The sequence below is a fragment of the Oncorhynchus gorbuscha genome, linkage group LG06 (assembly GCF_021184085.1).
Source record: "Oncorhynchus gorbuscha isolate QuinsamMale2020 ecotype Even-year linkage group LG06, OgorEven_v1.0, whole genome shotgun sequence".
Taxonomy (NCBI): domain Eukaryota; kingdom Metazoa; phylum Chordata; class Actinopteri; order Salmoniformes; family Salmonidae; genus Oncorhynchus; species Oncorhynchus gorbuscha.
The window spans coordinates 64,133,872-64,153,037 of record NC_060178.1 but is presented as its reverse complement, the minus strand read 5'-3'; the positions used below and the strand labels follow the sequence as shown (position 1 = coordinate 64,153,037).

Sequence of the window (19,166 nt, the reverse complement as noted above, 5' to 3'; positions counted from 1 at the left end):
TATAAATATCACCATTTGTGATTTATTACCAGGGGTTTAATATACATCATAATATGAATATTCGTACAAGAGCTATTTTTCATGTACAAATTACAAATACATAAACTTGGTTTCTCAACTCTTCTGTTTAAATGTACAAAACTTCTCCCACGGCTGTCCCATAGCAGCTTTGCAACCTGGAAAGACTTTTACACATTGCAGTAAAATGCAGAAAAAAGGTTTCATTAAAGTATGAAAAAAATCTAGCAAAATGTCATAGAATTTTTGTTCAAAGAAATAAAACAATATCTCAAGAAAAAAACAAATGGTAGGGAATATGACTGCTCCACAGGGCAGGCAAGAAAAACATAAAATTAAAATAAAAACCTGCTATTGTCCAATGTCCAAGACACAGAGAAGTAGTTTTGTGTTTGCATTTATCATTAATACAAAAAAAATGCCTAGAAAAAAAGCTTATTCCAATGAATTTACATGAACAAAATGATATTACAGTAGTGTGCATACTGTATGTTTGTGTGAAGCCACGGAGCAAAGATCTTATGGCTGTCCATTCATGACCAGGCAGGCAGTCCTCCACAGCCACCGTACGGGGACGAGGACTGTGAGGAAGAGGGAGAACGGGGAGAGCAAAGGGACGGCTGGCCTCTTCACTGAATTAAATATCCACACACAAGGCGTTTTGGACTGGGTAGAAAATAAAACGTTATCCCCCAGTAAGAGTTCATCGGGTTTGTCGTTGCGTTAGGAGAGTGAAAGCCCCCTCTAGCGCGCATAAACTCCTTCTAATATAAAAAGTTAAACTTACAAAAAACAAACATACATTTTATACAATGTTGTGTTTCTCCGTCACAAGGCACCACATAGTTGGTTAAATTGGATCTTCATCTCAAGTAAATGATTTTGTTGTTTTGTTTAGTGTGTTTTTATACAGTGCAGAATATATGGGCTTGGATTAAATAAGTGTGTTTTTAGTGTGTTGGGTGTCCCTCTACTACTGGCCATGGGGGCTCACTCCCTCTCTGTGCGCGTTGCTGCTGCTGCTCCTTGTTCCCTGGCCACACAGTAGTTAGGCCGCTCAGAGGGGGTGTATCCTGGCAGGCACACACACTTGTAGGATCCTTCCGTGTTGATACATTTGGCGTTCTTGCAAAGGGACATCCGGTTGTTGAGCTCGGAACATTCATTCACATCTGTGAGAGTGAAGAGGGGTAATTAGGTTAGCACAGTCTACGTACACTCAGTGGACAGTTTATTAGGCACACCCATCTAGTACCGGGTCGTACCCCCTTTTGCCTCCAGAACAGCCTGAATTCTCCGGGGCATGGAAACATTGCTCAGTTGGTATCAAGGGACCTAACGTGCCGTTCTGCACACCACTGTTATACTGCGCCGTTATTTTCCCTGTTTGTGACCGGCCTGTTAGCATGCACGATTCTTGCCATTCTCCTTCGACCTCTCGTTAACAAGCTGTTTTCATCCACAGGACTGCCGCTGACTGGATGTTTATTGTTATTCGCCCCCATTCTCGGTAAACCCTACACACATTCTCTAAGACCTAACGCTCAACTGGAGTTGAACATAAAGGGCGTGACCGTTGAGGAAGCTGAACTCTTAGGAGTAACATTGGACGATCAGTTACAATGGTCAAGTTGCTGTGAAGATGGGGAGAGGTACAGTGGGGCAAAAAAAGTATTTAGTCAGCCACCAATTGTGCAAGTTCTCCCACTTAAAAAGATGAGAGAGGCCTGTAATTTTCATCATAGGTACACTTCAACTATGACAGATAAAATGAGAAAAAAAATCCTGAAAATCACATTGTAGGATTTTTAATGAATTTATTTGCAAATTATTGTGGAAAATAAGTAGGAGAGATGTACTATTTTCCTTCTAGTCTATTCAGTGTGTGTGTGTGTGTGTGTGTGTCCTCCACCCATGTCTTACCCACACACGCCATGCGGGACATATCCAGGGTGTATCCGTCAAAGCAGTCGCAGGTGTAGCCCTCCTGTACCCGCACGCAGCGCCCGTTCTCACAGCCGTTCAGAATGCCACACTCTTCCGCTCTCAGGCCCTCAAACGCGTCGTACGCGACTGCAGGACGAGGGCAGGGAATGAGCTGTTTCATTAATCCAAGTCAGATGAAGCTATAATGAATGATCATTTTTGAATGTGGTGTAATGATGATTTAAAAATCCTCTACATTTAACTAGCTTGACTAGATAAACTAATGAATAATTAATCATCTCTTTTATGTTCTTGGAGGACCTTGGTTACACTGAAAATACAGAATACCATCTGTGCCTACCAACTGAAAACAATTTGTGGTCATGGTATGTAGTAATTAATGTGGACACAAGATGGCAGAAAAGAGCTATCATTGAGAGAATAGGCAGCTTGTCCCAAGCTCCCCATACCATATCCCCTCTCTCTGCATGTTTGAGCTTCATCAGTGTGTTGTACAGTGTGGTGGGGACTGGTTCACTCACTCTCCTCATCCTCGTACAGGGGCAGGGCACCAGGCTGGTCGGGGCGAGGTTCATAGTCCAAGTTGACCTCATACTCCTGGATGGGATCAGCCACAAGGGCGTCGCGACCGTACGGACGCCCCTGTCCTTCCCTCATTGGCACGTTACACATGGAGGCATAGTCCTCTGTGAGAGAAGGGAGAGAAACTGAGACATGGCCCTCAGAGCGAGAGAGAGTGAGAGAAGGGAGAGAGACTGAGACATGGCCCTCAGGGAGAGAGACATGGCCCTCAGGGAGAGAGAGAGAGAGAGAGAGAGAGAGAGAGAGAGAGAGAGAGAGAGAGAGAGAGAGAGAGAGAGAGAGAGAGAGAGAGAGAGAGAAGGGAGAGAAACTGAGACATGGCCCTCAGAGAGAGCGAGAGAGTGAGAGAAGGGAGAGAGACTGAGACATGGCTCTCAGGAGAGAGAGAGAGAGAGAGAGAGAGAGAGAGAGAGAGAGAGAGAGAGAGAGAGAGAGAGAGAGAGAGAGAGAGAGAGTCTTCTGAGAGAGTGGCAGAGGGAGAGAGGAGACTGAGACACAGCTCTCTGAAACAGAGATGTAGCCCTGTGACCACAGCTGAGATCAGGAGCTAGAGAATGCATGTGATGCTGGGCGCTATTTACAATGTACTCATAAAGACAGAAAACATGACAAAAAACCTACTACGTTTGATCAACACAACACGTTTCTGTGATTTATAAGAACTGAAGCTTATTCAAACTTCAACACAAGGTTTTTCAAAGTAATTACATTGCCATCATCACTTGGCTTAGTAGCCAGGGGATACTTGACCTAACCGAATAGTCAGGTTGTGACTAGCGGCCCACTTCCCTCCTGAACGTGGCGTTCAACACACGCCGCAGCACCTGCTCTGAGGTCCCTCCTCATTGGTCACTGTACTGTGGGAACCTAAACCAGAGTCTTTCATCTGCACGCCATGGCCAGCCATCCCCGACAGCCCCCTGCTAATCCCACGCACCTGCTGGCCTCTGTTCGCTCCCACAAGAAGGTCTACACAGGAAACGCATCAGAGAGGGACCGCAGAGCGGTCTGGATGGGCCTGATGAGAACAAACCGACTGTGTGTTCTGTCCTCTCTGCGAAGAGCAGCGGTGAGCACCTGCATCTCAGTTTCTCAGGCAGGATTAAGGATCCGAGTGGGGACCATGTTGGCCGACGTTGGACAAGAAGTCTTAAGTGGAACTCCAAAGGGTGTTCGTTGAAAACCTGATGAGGTGCTCTCTGTTTACAAGTGGCCCGGACGTGCAACTTTGACATTTCTGTCAATGTTTCTCAATGACGTAACAAAAACGGATTTTATAAAGAGAGCGTGCAACTGTCATAGCTGTAGGCCTATGTTGCACAGCTGCAGCGTTCCTGGAGAGCTCTCGTGACTTAACCGGGCCCACTAAACTGTCGGTTCAACATCACTCTCACATGAAGCTACGAATTCCTAGTCAAACTGCTGGGAAATCACTCAACATTTAAATATCCCCAACTCTACCAGTTCCATCTTCCAGTGGGTTGGAATAACAGTCTTATTTTATCGCAGGGAGGGAAAGGATCCAGTTCAGAGCCCTGAGGACTGTCCCCACATGTTCCAGTCCACAGGTCCCCATAATGCACACTGCAGCCACCTGCCCTGGCAGCATGGTGAGGACATGCATCAGAGACCAGACCTCCCTGCCTAGACACACTCCAGGATAAGGGAGGCGAGGAAACAGGAAAGGGGGGGGGGGGGGGGGTAAAGGATAGAAGATAGGCCCCAGGCAGGCTAGATCTCAGAGGCTCCAGGAGGCAGGAGCATTAGCAGGCAGCTGGCAGACTCCAAGCCTAATGAGGTGTCACTAGTCCTGGGTCTGATGTCTGAGAGGCCCTGGCCCGTCTGGTTTAAGGACTGACCAACATCATCACTCTGAGACCATCATCATCTGCCTCAAATGAATGACTCTACGTATATGAAGAAATGACTCTTACGATCTCTGAATGTTAAGTGTTCATAGCAGGACAGTGTAAACACAGTGTATTCACTCCACAGATAATGGATCATAATAGGTCAAGGACAAAGCCATTATAACAGTAGAGTTGATAGATGGACATGAGTGCTGGTGTGGAAGGGTTGTAATTGTTGAACCTGTGTTCTTCAGGGGGCAAAGGGCACAGTCCATGCCCCAGGCCTCTCCATGCAGACAGCAGCACTCTGTGAAGGTGGTCTTTCTGTTGGCTAGGGGCTTGGTGCAAGTCTTCCGGGTGCCCGTTACCGTCTGCCAGCAAATACCCTGGTAGTCAGTCTGCACCGAGTGTTGCTCTGCAACAGACACGTTACATCTCAGTCACAACCATTACCTCACTATCAGAGGCACACTACGACTACGGCTACGGCTACGGCATGCAATCGCCATGAGAAAGACGTCAACAACAACAAACCAGAACACGTTTCCAAAGAACAGAGACAGTACGAGAGGATGCTTCTATTTTTGCACCCAGGCTCTTTGAGGGTTCTTACCAGCCACTTCAGGGGCGATCACGCAGCGCTTGTTGTCAGAGTCCAACACCATGGGGCGGGTACAGAAACACATGTAGGAGCCCTGTGTGTTCAAACACTCTCCCCCCACACAGCTCGACTCATCCTGACACTCATCGATGTCTGCAGGGGAGGAGGGGAAGGGGGAGGAGAGAGAGAGAGAGAGAGAGAGAGAGAGAGAGAGAGAGAGAGAGAGAGAGAGAGAGAGAGAGAGAGAGAGAGAGAGATGGAGACCAAGATGTCAAGAGGCCCCGTTGGGAGTTCTGTCGTCTCACAGCCCGATTCTCAAGGGAAACACACCGGAACACTTCACTTGGATATTCCATCTGTAGATGCTCAACCGACTGTCTGACGTTTTCAACTAACTATCTACTAACCCCAGCCCTTATCCTAACCCTAAAACTTAACCCCTACCCTTATTCTAAACCGAACCCGAGCTGTAACCTTAGTTGCTTATCAACAGTTTGTTAACAGTATGTGCATCTGCAGAGCATCTACGGATGGGCTATCCGCAGTATCCAAATGCACAAGCCCGGCAGGCACGGCGGGCCCGATCACACTCCGTCACCTGTCCAATTAAGGATCCACTCACATCAAACGGTGTCCCACATGCTTGCTCCTCGCTAAAACACTTCAGGTTAACTTGAATTGAGGAGGAATCAACCCACTCAGAACATGACTAACAAACCCAACTGCATTTTCTCCATCGCATTGATGAGAGTTCCAACCTGTTTCCCCCTGTGTCCGTGAAAACGTCTGTTGCAGAGACGAGCGGCGCAGTTTCTGTGAATTCTAGGTAACCTAATACAGCTTCCAAGGGGATTATTTTGCAAACATTTTGAAAAAAATAAACCTGTTGTTTGGATTGTAACTCAGTCCCAACTGAAATCCCATGTATTTCTGAAATATACAGCCACAGTGAACACATTAGATACACATCAGGCCTGTGGTTTCATAATTACTGAGGAAATGATATATAGATTTTTTAAACTCAATGGTTTCATCCATCCAGACATTGAACTGAAATACACATCCACTTGATATTCTACACTTTCAAAAATACCCCTCCATCCCCTTTTTAAAAATATCCCATATAGAGCACGGCTCCAGAGCTGGTGGTGGTAGTGGTTAGTTTCTCTAGTCCACGCGTAACAGGGTAAAACCAGGACCGTCCAGGGTAAAATGCCAAACCTCCGCTGGACCCTCCGCCCATTCTCAGCCTGTCCAAATAATCAAATGCAAATGTGGTGGAACTCTGCAGACGGCCCCACGGGCACTCCACTGCTGCCGACCAGGGGTGCGGTGTGGGGCCAGGGGGTGCGGTGTGGGGCTAGGGGTGCGGTGGGGCTAGGGGTGTGATGTGGGGCTAGGGGTACGATGTGGGGCTAGGAGTACGATTTGGGGCTAGGGGTACGATGTGGGGACAGGGGTACGATGTGGGGCCAGGGGGACGATGTGGGGCCAGGGGACGATGTGGGGCCAGGGGTGCGGTGTGGGGCTAGGGGTGCGATGTGGGGCTAGGGGTGCAATGTGGGGCTGGGGTACGATGTGGGGCTGGGGTACGATGTGGGGCCAGGGGGTGAGATGTGGGGCCAGGGGGTGAGATGTGGGGCCAGGGGTGCGATGTGGGGCTAGGGGTATGATGTGGGGCTGGGGTACGATGTGGGGCTAGGGGTAGGGGGCTAGGGGTATGATGTGGGGCTAGGGGTATGATGTGGGGCTAGGAGTACGATGTGGGGGTAGGGGTACGATGTGGGGCTGGGTTACGATGTGGGGCTAGGGGTATGATGTGGGGCTGGGGTGAGATGTGGGGCCAGGGAGTGCGATGTGGGGCTAGGGGTATGATGTGGGGCTGGGGTACGATGTGGGGCTAGGGGTATGATGTGGGGCTAGGGGTATGATGTGGGGCTAGGGGTATGATGTGGGGCTAGGGATACGATGTGGGGCTAGGGGTACGATGTGGGGCTAGGGGTACGATGTGGGGCTAGGGGTACGATGTGGGGCTAGGGGTAGATGTGGGGCTAGGGGTATGATGTGGGGCTGGGGTACGATGTGGGGCTAGGGGTATGATGTGGGGCTAGGGGTGAGATGTGGGGCTAGGGCGTATGATGTGGGGCTAGGGGTGCGATGTGGGCTAGGGGTGCGATGTGGGGCTAGGGGTACGATGTGGGGCTAGGGGTGCGATGTGGGGCTAGGGGTACGATGTGGGGCTAGGGTGCGATGTGGGGCTAGGGGTGAGATGTGGGGCTAGGGGTGCGATGTGGGGCTAGGGGTGCGATGTGGGGCTAGGGGTGCGATGTGGGGCTAGGGGTGCGATGTGGGGCTAGGGGTGATGTGGGGCTAGGGGTATGATGGGGAGCTTGGGATGATGTGGGGCTAGGGTATGATGTGGGGCTAGGGGGTGAGATGTGGGGCCAGGGGGTGCGATGTGGGGCCAGGGGTGCGATGTGGGGCTAGGTGTGCGATGTGGGGCTAGGGGTGCGATGTGGGGCTAGGGGTGCAATGTGGGGCTAGGGGTGCAATGTGGGGCTAGGGGTGTGATGTGGGACTAGGGGTGCGATGTGGGACTAGGGGTGCGATGTTGGGCTAGGGGTGCGATGTGGGGCTAGGGGTGTGATGTGGGACTAGGGGTGCGATGTGGGGCTAGGGGTACGGTGTGGGGCCCGGCAGAAGGCCAGGGTCCATCCAGTTTGACCGGGTTGGTAGTTTGGGCGTACTGCCTGAGCCTGCTGGGATTGTCCCCTAGGTCACCGCAGTCTGGCCTTGTGTCACCCCCAGTGTCCCGTGTCCCCACCCTGCCTCTCACCCTGCTCTGACCCCCACTTAACCCAGGGAGGGGACCCACTCTACACACCCTGGCCCAGCCAGCCAACACACACAGGCTGTGGTACAGTAGCACTAACTGCTTTTAATGTGCGTGGACAGTTTAATGACACAGGGCTGTGGAAATGGTATATTAGTAGGCTGAGGGCAATTGATTCCAATTTTTTAATTGTCGCAAAAAAACAGCATGTTGTGAGTAAATCAAGTATGTTTGGGCTGAATTAACACTAACTAATGTGAATGACCTGCCCACTGACCTCTGCACTGCAGCTTGACCTCGTCGTAGTACAGGCCAGTCTTACAGTAACACTCGTAGCTCCCTGGGCTGTTGAGGCAGAAACCATCCTTACAGATCTCCTGGCCAAACAACGCACATTCATCTGCATCTGGGAGGGAGAGGACAACCCGGGTTTCTTAGTAACAGCACGCCCACGCCCCCACACACACACACCCACACCCCCACACACACACACACGCCCCACACACACACACACACACACACACACACACACACACACACACACACACACACACACACACACACACACACACACACACACACACACACACACACACACACACACACACACACACACACACACACACACACACATTTTCAATGCATCTCTTACCATTTAGACAACAATGTAATCATGCAGTTACTTCCCCGCTGAATCTGAGGGAACACCAATACCACTCAACGGGAATATACAGGTCCAGTATTCAAACCGTCTCTACTCTTTATGTTTACAGAAAGGGGAGACCAACTCAAAGCTTTAATGAGATGCAAATCCGGAGAGGCGTAGAGAAAACCTCTATCAACAAACAGTTCTGCGGTTCAGTACTCTACTCTTCCTTCGGCTGGGCGTTGGTGTTTGCAACTGAGACCAATAATCAGCCATGCAAACAGGTTGACTAATTGAAGACATATCCAGACGTGTCTGAACGTGAACGCGTCTGGCAACTCGCCTTCCCAGCCCGTCTCAGTCTCTCTCTCGGAATATACCACATTCACTTGCTGCCGGCCCCTCTCTACCAGACTCCCCTTGCTGTAATAAATGACATGATTGAATTAAGGCTGTTGGTTCGATGAATTAGCTTTCGCGCCAGGTGAACAATCTAGGCTTGAAGGGACTGGGAGAGGAGAGGGAGAGAAGAGGACAGAGGGAGAGAAGAGGACAGAGGGAGAGTAGAGGACAGAGGGAGAGAAGAGGACAGAGGGAGAGAAGAGGACAGAGGGAGAGAAGAGGACAGAGGGAGAGAAGAGGACAGAGGGAGAGAAGATGACAGAGGGATAGAAGAGGACAGAGGGAAAGTAGAGGACAGAGGGAGAGAAGAGGACAGAGGGAGAGAAGAGGACAGAGGGAGAGAAGAGGACAGAGGGAGAGAAGAGGACAGAGGGAGAGAAGAGGACAGAGGGAGAGAAGAGGACAGAGGGAGAGAAGAGGACAGAGGGAGAGAAGAGGACAGAGGGAGAGTAGAGGACAGAGGGAGAGTAGAGGACAGAGAAGGACAGAGGGAAGAGGGACAGAGGGAGAGAAGAGGACAGAGGGAGAGAAGAGGACAGAGGGAGAGAAGAGGACAGAGGGAGAAGAGGACAGAGGAAAGAGAGGACAGAGGGAGAGAAGAGGACAGAGGGAGAGAAGAGGACAGAGGGAGAGAAGAGGACAGAGGGAGAGAAGAGGACAGAGGGAGAGAAGAGGACAGAGGGAGAGAAGGACAGAGGGAGAGAAGAGGACAGAGGGAGAGAAGAGGACAGAGGGAGAGAAGAGGACAGAGGGAGAGAAGAGGACAGAGGGAGAGAAGAGGACAGAGGGATAGAAGAGGACAGAGGGATAGAAGAGGACAGAGGGAGAGAAGAGGACAGAGGGAGAGAAGAGGACAGAGGGAGAGAAGAGGACAGAGGGAAAGTAGAGGACAGAGGGAGAGTAGAGGACAGAGGGAAAGTAGAGGACAGAGGGAAAGTAGAGGACAGAGGGAGAGAAGAGGACAGAGGGAGAGAAGAGGACAGAGGGAGAGTAGAGGACAGAGGGAGAGAAGAGGACAGAGGGAGAGTAGAGGACAGAGGGAGAGAAGAGGACAGAGGGAGAGAAGAGGACAGAGGGATAGAAGAGGACAGAGGGATAGAAGAGGACAGAGGGAGAGAAGAGGACAGAGGGAAAGTAGAGGACAGAGGGAGAGAAGAGGACAGAGGGAGAGAAGAGGACAGAGGGAGAGAAGAGGACAGAGGGAGAGAAAGGAGAAAGGGAAAAAAGCAGGAGAGAGGGGAGAGAAGAAGATGTGGAGGTCATATGTCTCCAGACATCTAAAGCTGGTATTTCTGCTCTGTGATTCCAAGGCTGAGAGACAGAGACCACAGACAGGGACACACACATAAACAAACACTTACACAACAAGAGCACAGACACAAGCCATTCAAAATCGTGGGGTTTGTTGCGACTTCATTATCTGATTCATGAGGTTCTCACAGCATTCTGTGAACACTACCGTTGTGAGCCAAGGCTCCACTCAGCCTATACTGGGTCTCTGAGTTCACATACCTTTATAACTCTCGGCTGCGGTCACTCCGAACACAGCGTCACCAGTGGGTACATTGCCTCTCCCAGCTGGACACATCTGGGAAAACTGATCTGTCGAAGAGATAGACAAGAATATGTGTAATAAGTAGTGTGTGTTTGTGGATATAATACGGGTGTCTGTGTGTTCATGTGTGTGCTTCCTCACCAGTGCCCTGGACGGGGCAGGGGTGCACCTCACAGTTGTCCCCCCAGCCTGCCCCCAGCGTACAGCAGCACTCCTCCATGGTGACACTGCTGGTCAGCACGTTCTCACACAGGTTCTCATCATTGAGGTTGTAGTAACACTCCTTCCTCTCTACTGACGAGGCTGGGGCAAACAGGGGAGAAGAAACATGGTTACACATGAATAGATCAACAATAAGTGTTCAGTAATATTTGCAGTTGTGGGCGTGAAGGAGTAACGTTTTTTTCTGAGCGTGAAAAATGGGTTAACCCAGGAGGAATGAGACTCTCTCGTAAACTGGGACAATTCCAGCCACATGAGGACTGTGATCTGGGTCTTCGCACTGCTTTAATGATATACCTGGAGAGAAGAGAACAACCCCATCCCTCCTATCTCCACCTATCTCCATCTCCTCGCCTTGGTTTACCCCAAACCCTCCACATGCACACACACACACACACACACACACACACACACACACACACACACACACACACACACACACACACACACACACACACACACACACACACACACACACACACACACACACACACACACACACACACACACACACACACACACACAGCGGTGTCTTTATCACAGTTTTGTGATCTGTAAATGCCTCTGACAATTAGAGATTACCAGAGATTCGTATCTAATTGCCCATTCTCAGAAAAACACAGCTTTTATTGCTTCAACATGGAAATGGCTTTTTTTTAACATTCTTCTAAAGCAATCCTACTATTACGTAACGTCTGTGGTTGTGAGCACAGAACATACTCTAATTCCTAACATTATATAATGATAAACTATCCTCCTTAAATATTTGGGAGTGTTCTCAGAGGTGAGAGAACATACCTGAGGTCATCGGGTTAAGTCTGACAAGGAGCCCAGGTTAATGTTGAGCTTTGGGACCTAAAGCCCTGTATTATACAGTATATCCACCAGACAGACAAGACACACCGTTGGCTCTGTTTCTCATTAGGGTTTTACACTGAGGCAAAGACAGAGGAGGCCCCTAACCCGCGGCTGTGTTGTTAAACAGAGCCAGGCCCCCTCATTCATCAGAGCACCACTCCCCTCAAATGAAACGCCAAGCTCTTAAAGGTTAATATTGTCCTCTGAGACAATGCGCTACCACTCGATGTTCAATATTTAAAATGAAACATTTAAAACTGTGCTTTATATAAGCTTAATTTCTCTTCAGGCAATGTGTGGGGTCACCTGTGGGAGCGGGACTGCACTTGGCGGTCATCTGGTTGTACTCCTGGTCCTCGTCGGAACACATACACAGGAACGAGCCCTCCACGTTCTCACACAGGGCCTCGCCACACACACCGCTCAGCAATTCACACTCATTCACATCTGCAGGGAGAACACACCACCTTGGTTAGCGGTTAGCACTAATGAGCATAGTCACAGGATGCATCTTATTTACATAATATCTCACATATTTGGCATGTGTGGTTTCATTCACAAGACAAGTAGCTAATAAAGATACATTAAGATACTAAGTGGTGTACTGTATGGGGAGCTGGTGATATACTCTTGGAAATAGATTTTTCTTAAACAAAACACTTAATGTTTTCAAAATCAATGAATAGGCCTATACATTGAGGAAGAAAACACTCAAATATCTATTTCACACTCCAATAACATTGTCTGTTTTCCTTTGACCTGGCTGTGGTTATAGCTGTGCATCCATCCATGTATGTCTCTCCAGTTATGAACGAACGTGCAGAGAAAACACATACATCAACCCCGACGTGGAGCTTAATGTAAAAAGACAACAAAGTCTTGTGGTTCCGACGTGCTCTGAGCTGCTCTGCGTTCCCAACACCCTATCCAATACTTCACACTGGGGTGTGGGCCAGTTTGTCAATGAGCTAGAAAGTGTTAAGGAGAGAGCGGGGAGGAAGAGAGTGGGTGTGTCGCAATAGGGGAGCACTAAAAAGGGGAGAGGACCAGAACGACAATGGAAAAGGCAGATTTTTCTTCATAGGATAATATATTTCAATATATTTCACGGCCTTTCCCGCTCAGCGGAATGGGACTACCATTTGGAGGAGAATTCGTTTTCCATTTCGGTGGATTCTGTCCTCACGCATCTGTGACTCCTTTCAGGAAACTAGGTGTATGTCGCGGGTCACTACTTCACAGGAGGCATTTGAACGTAAACATTTTTTATTAGATCAGAATGCCTTTTATGGCAGAAATTCCTTCTGGAACTTGTGAACTTTCATGTGCCTTAATAACAATCTTGTATGCCATCTGTAAATATGAATAAAATTGTTCAATTATGAGCCTAGTTGGTATAGCCACACAAAAAAAGACAGGAACCTTCCCTCTAGCCATGACTGGCTAAGATAATGGATGGGCTGGACATGCCGAGAGAAGAGTTCGGATTCCATGCTTCTGTCTTTCACATGAGCTGCTCAGTATGTGAAGGTAATCCTTTCTACATACAAAATTAATTTTTAAACCGGTGGGTTTATTGGTGTTAAAATACGCCCATCATGCTATTTTGAACCACCAGGCTGCTGATGTCATGCAGCCTGTCGTTTTTGTGTATGTACTTTTTCCTAGCGACAAGTTTTATGTCGGACAACAATAGAATGTTCGTGATGTCGCTGCGACAACTGTCTACAAACATGTCGATAGACGTAGTATAAACCAACCTTTAGACTTGAAATCTTTGGTTGTTTAGTACACTACCGTACTCACTCTGTTAAGCCCCGCATGTGAATCCTTAAAGAGATGGGTGGGGCTAAGGCTTAAGAGGGTGTGAACAATGCTGAATGGGTGTAGACAAAGAAGAGCTCACCAGTAGGTGTACCTAAACATTCCAGGGCCATTTTCTCAAAAGTGGGGTTTCAAGTTGATCAACTTTCAAAGCAGAATTACTTTCCCATTGTTCCTCAACTGCAGTGTACGGTTTACCATGTTCTAGCTCCAAATCAATTTCATCCAATGTTTAAAAAAAATCTATTTAAAATGTTGCTATATAAGACCGAATCGAGCCGGTCGATCACATTTAGGTTTACCACAATTTGGCTATATAGTACATCTCTACTGCCCAGCCAATGGAAATTATGTTTTCATGTGTAAACGTAGAGAAATGCTGAGTTACAGTATAGTACAGATAGGCTCGTTAGAAGAAGGATTTAACCTTGGCTCTATTTCCATGGCTATATACAATTTATTTTTATGCACGCAGAGGCAAACATGCTTTCCTGCGTAGTTAACTTTATTGTTGTTAATTCAGTATGTGACTGGGCAGAAATAGCCAGTCGCAAGAGCCATAGAGACTGTATCATAGTTTGAGTCAGAGCACAGATGGCTTGGCATACCCTTCCACGATGACCGCCACCGCATATATCTGCTGCCACGGATTGGAAAGCTCATTAACGGCCAGGTACACAATGCAGGAAACAGACAAAAATAAAAAATAAAAAGTCCCTCCTCTCCCGCCTCTAGTTACAAACCTTCCTCAACGCTCAGCTCAACCCGCACCGCTACTGAGGAGAATCTATAATTCATTAGCTGACATTAAAACCTGCTGCTGCTTCTCTGGTTTTAGCCCGCACCGCAGTGCCCTCATTAAAAGACAGTCTGTCTGGCGTGACCCTGAAGCACCTTGTTCGCCTTGCACATTCACCATCTGGGTTCAGCCCCAACCGGTATCCCTACTCCAACCCCAGTCCAGCAGAATGAGAAAAAGCTGGTTGAATCTTAATCTTGATCAACGTTGCAGCTGGACTAGAGGGAGAGAGAGGGAGTACTGTCAATTAAATCACTTGACAGTGAGAGAGAGTTCCGTGCAATGACATGAACTGTGAAATGAAAGGACACAGACAGATAAGCTACGTTATCTGATTCCCAGTCTGAAGAATATCTACCAAACAACACTGAATCCCAACACAAAGTCGTTGAACTCCAAAACAGCCTCTTAATCTGGGAAGCTGCAAACAATCCCAGAGGCTCAGGGGTTCATCTGTCTAGGGGTAACCAGAGACAGGGAGAGGAGCGGGGGGGAGAGAAGGGGTTGGTTGTGGACTACTTCCAATAGTTTTCGGGGGGAAAAGTGAGCCCATCTGTGCAAGACACAACAGAATGATGGGCTGGCAGGAGAATGGAGGCAGCTGGCTGTACAGGGCTGGGGTGGGACCAACCAACACTTGCCAAGGTACAGATGGAGAGTGTGTGTGTGTGTGTGTGTGTGTGTGTGTGTGTGTGTGTGTGTGTGTGTGTGTGTGTGTGTGTGTGTGTGTGTGTGTGTGTGTGTGTGTGTGTGTGTGTGTGTGTGTGTGTGTGTGTGTGTGTGTGTGTGTGTGTGTGTGTGTGTGTGTGTGTGTGTGTGTGTGTGTGAGAGAGAAAAGCAAGAGAGACCATACGTGTAAGTTTGCATGACTGTGTGTGTGTGTGTGTTTGTTGCGTGGAGTGCGCGTGCGTGCGTGCGTGCGTGCGTGCGTGCGTGCGTGTGTGTGTGTGTGTGTGCGCACAGGTCAGGGGAGAGATCTGGCTGGAGGAAGTGTTCTATCAGCTTAAATAGGGGAGTGCCTGTGACCCACTTTCAGGCCTCTGACAGGCCTTCCTGTAGGAGGAACATTTTTAAGATGGAAACTGCACGGGCCCAGTTTTTAAAAAACAAGACAAAACAAGCTCCAATTCTTCACCTTGGTCCCAAAACATGAACTCACTGACTCTCTATCTGATTGCGATCCCCCCCACTCACCCAAACCCCCTCAAACTATGAGAATGAAATTGAAAGCTACAAACACAATGGCATTCTGCTGATTGAGTGAGAACTGGCTTTCTTTGTGTCTGAGGAAGAATGTCCTCAATGCCCACTGGCTTGGCTGAGGAAGACATTAATCCAGGATGATGGTTTGATTTGGTGGCAGGGATGGACTTTCTGACAGAACACTCTCACCTTTTCTCACTGCGCCCCGAGGCTGAAATGAAAGCCACCCATCATTGACAGTTAGCGGTGCCACCACAGCACAGCCCTGACCAGAAAAAGCTATTGACTGAGAAATAACCTGGTCGACCACACATGCAGTATATCACATCAAGAAAGAAAATTGAGTGCAACCTACACTGAGTGTACAAAACATTATGAACACTTGCTCTTTCCATGACAAACTGACCAGGTGAAAGCTGTGATCCCTTATTGATGTCACTTAAATCCACTTTAAATCAGTGTAAATGAAGGTGAGGAGACAGGTTAAAGAAGGATTTTTAAGCGTTGAGACAACTGAGACATGGATTGTGTACGTGTGCCATTCAGAGGGTGCATGGGCAAGGCAAAAGATTGAAGTGCCTTTGAACTAGGTAGGTGCCAGGCTAGTAGGTGCCAGGCTAAAAACTGTACCCCTGCTGGGTTTTTCACGCTCAACAGTTTCCTGTGTGCATCAAGAATGCTTCACCAGCCAAAGGACATCCAGCCAACTTGGCAGAAGTGTGGCAAGCATTGGAGTCAGCATGGGGCAGCATCCCCGCGGAACACTTTCAACACATTCTAGAGTCCATGCCCCAACACATTTAGGCTGTTCTGAGGGCAAAAGGAGGGGGTGCAACTCAATATTAGGAAGGTGTTCTTAATGTTTTGTACATTCAGTGAATATCTCGTATTCAGACAGCTCCAGTCTCGAAACAAATCAAATCAAATGGCGAAAATGTAAACACAAATCTAGGTCTTTATAGTCAATCTTTCTCTTCAGTGAGGTTAAGCAGACAGGAACCAGAGGCCCCGGACTCACACCGACAGAAAGACAGACAGCTGCCATACAGCTTCATGGCTCCGGCTCCATCACTTTCACTGCAGCGGAGTGTGTGTGAGACAGGAGTGCCCATGTGTGGGAGACAGCTTGGCTAAGAGTCTAAGCTCCGGTGCGTTTCCAATCCCAGGGTCTGAGGAGCACTGCAGACACGGTGGGGCTATGTCTAAAACATCACAGAGAACGCCAGCTACACCTTCAAATTGAATGGAAATAAATGGTCACATCAATCAAGCGTCTGCCATCTTTTTATTTTATTTTTTTCCTGCAGAGAGGGAAACCACTGTCCAAATTTGAGAGGACAGGAGTATTTAAAGTCCCGTCAATCTGCCTCAATATGGCCCATACCACATCATTACATTCAAATCTTTCATGACATATGATTTAATGTCTACAGTACTTATACTATCTTTAAGAGAAGCATGACGCATACGTGTCTAGCACCGCCACCACCAACACACTTCAGAGGGAAAAAAGCTGTCAGGGAAATACACTCAATCATACTTCCTATTGCTTTGCATGGACCTCTTCATGTTTATAATTGGCAAAACGGCTACAGCAGTTGCCACTGAGTCAGAAAATAAATCTCATTTGAAGATGAAAAGGTTACTGTCGGTACTCTCGGTTGGCAGACACATCCATGGCAGACACAGCCATGGCAGACTACCCAGCGTGTCCATAATAGGGGTGAGCTGTCCTCCGGTCGTCATGACAACCCCGCTGAAGTTCTCGAGGCGGGAGCAGACGTTTTAGCCATCAGAGTGTTCCAGTGCTTTCAGCAGGACCCTTCAAGGAAAGCCTTGTAACTTCCTTGCAAAGAATGAGCACCTATATCATCAAAGCACACACATGTACTGACATGAAATAGGCGCTTCTGAGTGTCAGACCAAAAATATATCAAATGATAGACCATAATGTCATTGAAAATTTGAACTAAAACTTGCAGTGGCTTTGCTCTGAGTCAAAGCAGGAGCCAACTGTTCAGTATATTCTAGCACATACTGTCGATGTACTAAAGACTATACCAGATGGTCTCTACGAAGAAGCAGACCTATCCATGCCCATGTCATACACTACTGTCTTCATTCCTTCTCTGGCCCTCTTGGGACTTTTTTGTAACCCCCTCCCCTTCCCCAGACACCCAACCACCCCCAACACCCACCCAACCACCCCCATACCCACCCAACCACCCCCAACACCCACCAAAACACCCACCCAACCACCCCCAACACCCACCCAACCACCCCCAACACCCACCCAACCACCCCCAACACCCACCCAACCACCCCCAACACCCACACAACCACCCACGCACACCCACATCTAATTCTTACTATTGTTGTGAGGTCTTTTTGGGGACCAACAATTGATTCCTTTTCAAAAACCTACTTTCCCTCACTCCTAACCCTGAACCTAAACCTAACGCTTACCTTAACCCCTAACCCTAACTCCTAACCATAATTCTAACCCCAACCGCTAAGCCTAAAACAGCCTTTTTACAAGTGAGGACCTGCAAAATGTACTCACTTCTTTGAATTGTTGTTGATTTACTATTCTTGTGAGGACTTTTGGTACTACAAGTATAGTAAAGTACACACACACACACCACTCCTACTCACCCACGCAGCCGAGGCCCTCCTGGGACTCCTGGTAGCCCCGGTCACACAGGCAGCGGAAGGAACCGACCGTGTTCTCACAGAAGCCGTGGTTACCACACACCGTGGCGTTGACGTTGCACTCATCAATATCTGCAAAACGAGGAGGAGGAGGGTCAAGGGCTAGGTAGCCACTCTTCTTTACAGTCTCAGTGGCAAAGGTGGTCCCACAGTTAGGACCAGTTGACCCACAGAACAGCACCCACTGAGCTGCAGTGGAACTAGTCTCAGGTTTGAAGCACATCTATCATTGGTGCCATTGCGATGAGTATGAGCATCCAGAGTTCAAGCTGACAATGTGTCCGGAGTTGAGGTCAATCAGAAGAGTGCAGCACACCACGAACACACAGAGGCAAGAGCTAAATAAACAAAAGGCAGATCCATACACTGAAAAAGAGTGTGTGTGTGTGTGTGTGTGTGTGTGTGTGTGTGTGTGTGTGTGTGTGTGTGTGTGTGTGTGTGTGTGTGTGTGTGTGTGTGTGTGTGTGTGTGTGTGTGTGTGTGTGTGTGTGTGTGTGTGTGTGTGTGTGTGTGTGTGTGTGTGTGTGTGCACATCAGACTCCACACCCTACGAAGATTATAATAAAAATGCTCAAATTTTAACACTAGGGATTTCATGGAGAGTGATAGACAACACTTCACACACAAACATCCTCTTGGCTGAGCTGAGCAAACAGAGCACTCTAAACTGTAGCTGGAGCACCGTGTAACCCAAACAGTGCAAACAACCGCCTGACTCCCAAACAAGCAAATGCAACAGATGTAATGTTGCTGCCTCACGACAGATGCTCAGAGTGAGTTACTATGGTCAATGAGGGACCTGTTCTGTGGAGTTAATTCGTAGAGAAACAGCTTTAGTTAGCTGGACCAAAGAGACAGTACAACTCCGTTAGAAGACCCCCCCCCCCACCCCACCCCATACATGTACAGGGGTCAAGTCAAGTTGACTCTTTGTGGTGATCAGTGTCTATTACAAAGCAGAGTTGATAGGACAGAACAGAAATGTTTGAAGATGGGGAACAGCATGGAAAGGCGTGTTGATGGGTGAGGGAGGAAGGTGAGTTTTGATGGATGGATGGGTGAAAGGATGGATGGATGGATGGAGGAGGGTAAGATGAGATACATTGGATGGGTA

General features: G+C 48.4%; 1 protein-coding gene across 4 annotated transcripts in view; it reads right to left on the bottom strand.

Annotated features, from left to right (window-relative positions):
• LOC124038230 (latent-transforming growth factor beta-binding protein 1-like) overlaps nucleotides 1–19,166 on the bottom strand; it is a 137,879-nt gene continuing 118,713 nt past the window's right edge. For all 4 annotated transcript variants that reach the window (XM_046353825.1, XM_046353828.1, XM_046353826.1 and 1 more), the window contains 10 exons: nucleotides 17,996–18,124; nucleotides 11,821–11,961; nucleotides 10,576–10,737; nucleotides 10,392–10,481; nucleotides 8,109–8,237; nucleotides 5,011–5,151; nucleotides 4,639–4,812; nucleotides 2,487–2,651; nucleotides 1,942–2,091; nucleotides 1–1,190 (listed from right to left, as the gene is read on the bottom strand). In XM_046353825.1, coding sequence (XP_046209781.1) covers nucleotides 1,009–1,190; nucleotides 1,942–2,091; nucleotides 2,487–2,651; nucleotides 4,639–4,812; nucleotides 5,011–5,151; nucleotides 8,109–8,237; nucleotides 10,392–10,481; nucleotides 10,576–10,737; nucleotides 11,821–11,961; nucleotides 17,996–18,124 — 1,463 coding nt within the window. In that variant the 3' untranslated portion in view covers nucleotides 1–1,008. The remainder of the gene's footprint in view (nucleotides 1,191–1,941; nucleotides 2,092–2,486; nucleotides 2,652–4,638; nucleotides 4,813–5,010; nucleotides 5,152–8,108; nucleotides 8,238–10,391; nucleotides 10,482–10,575; nucleotides 10,738–11,820; nucleotides 11,962–17,995; nucleotides 18,125–19,166) is intronic.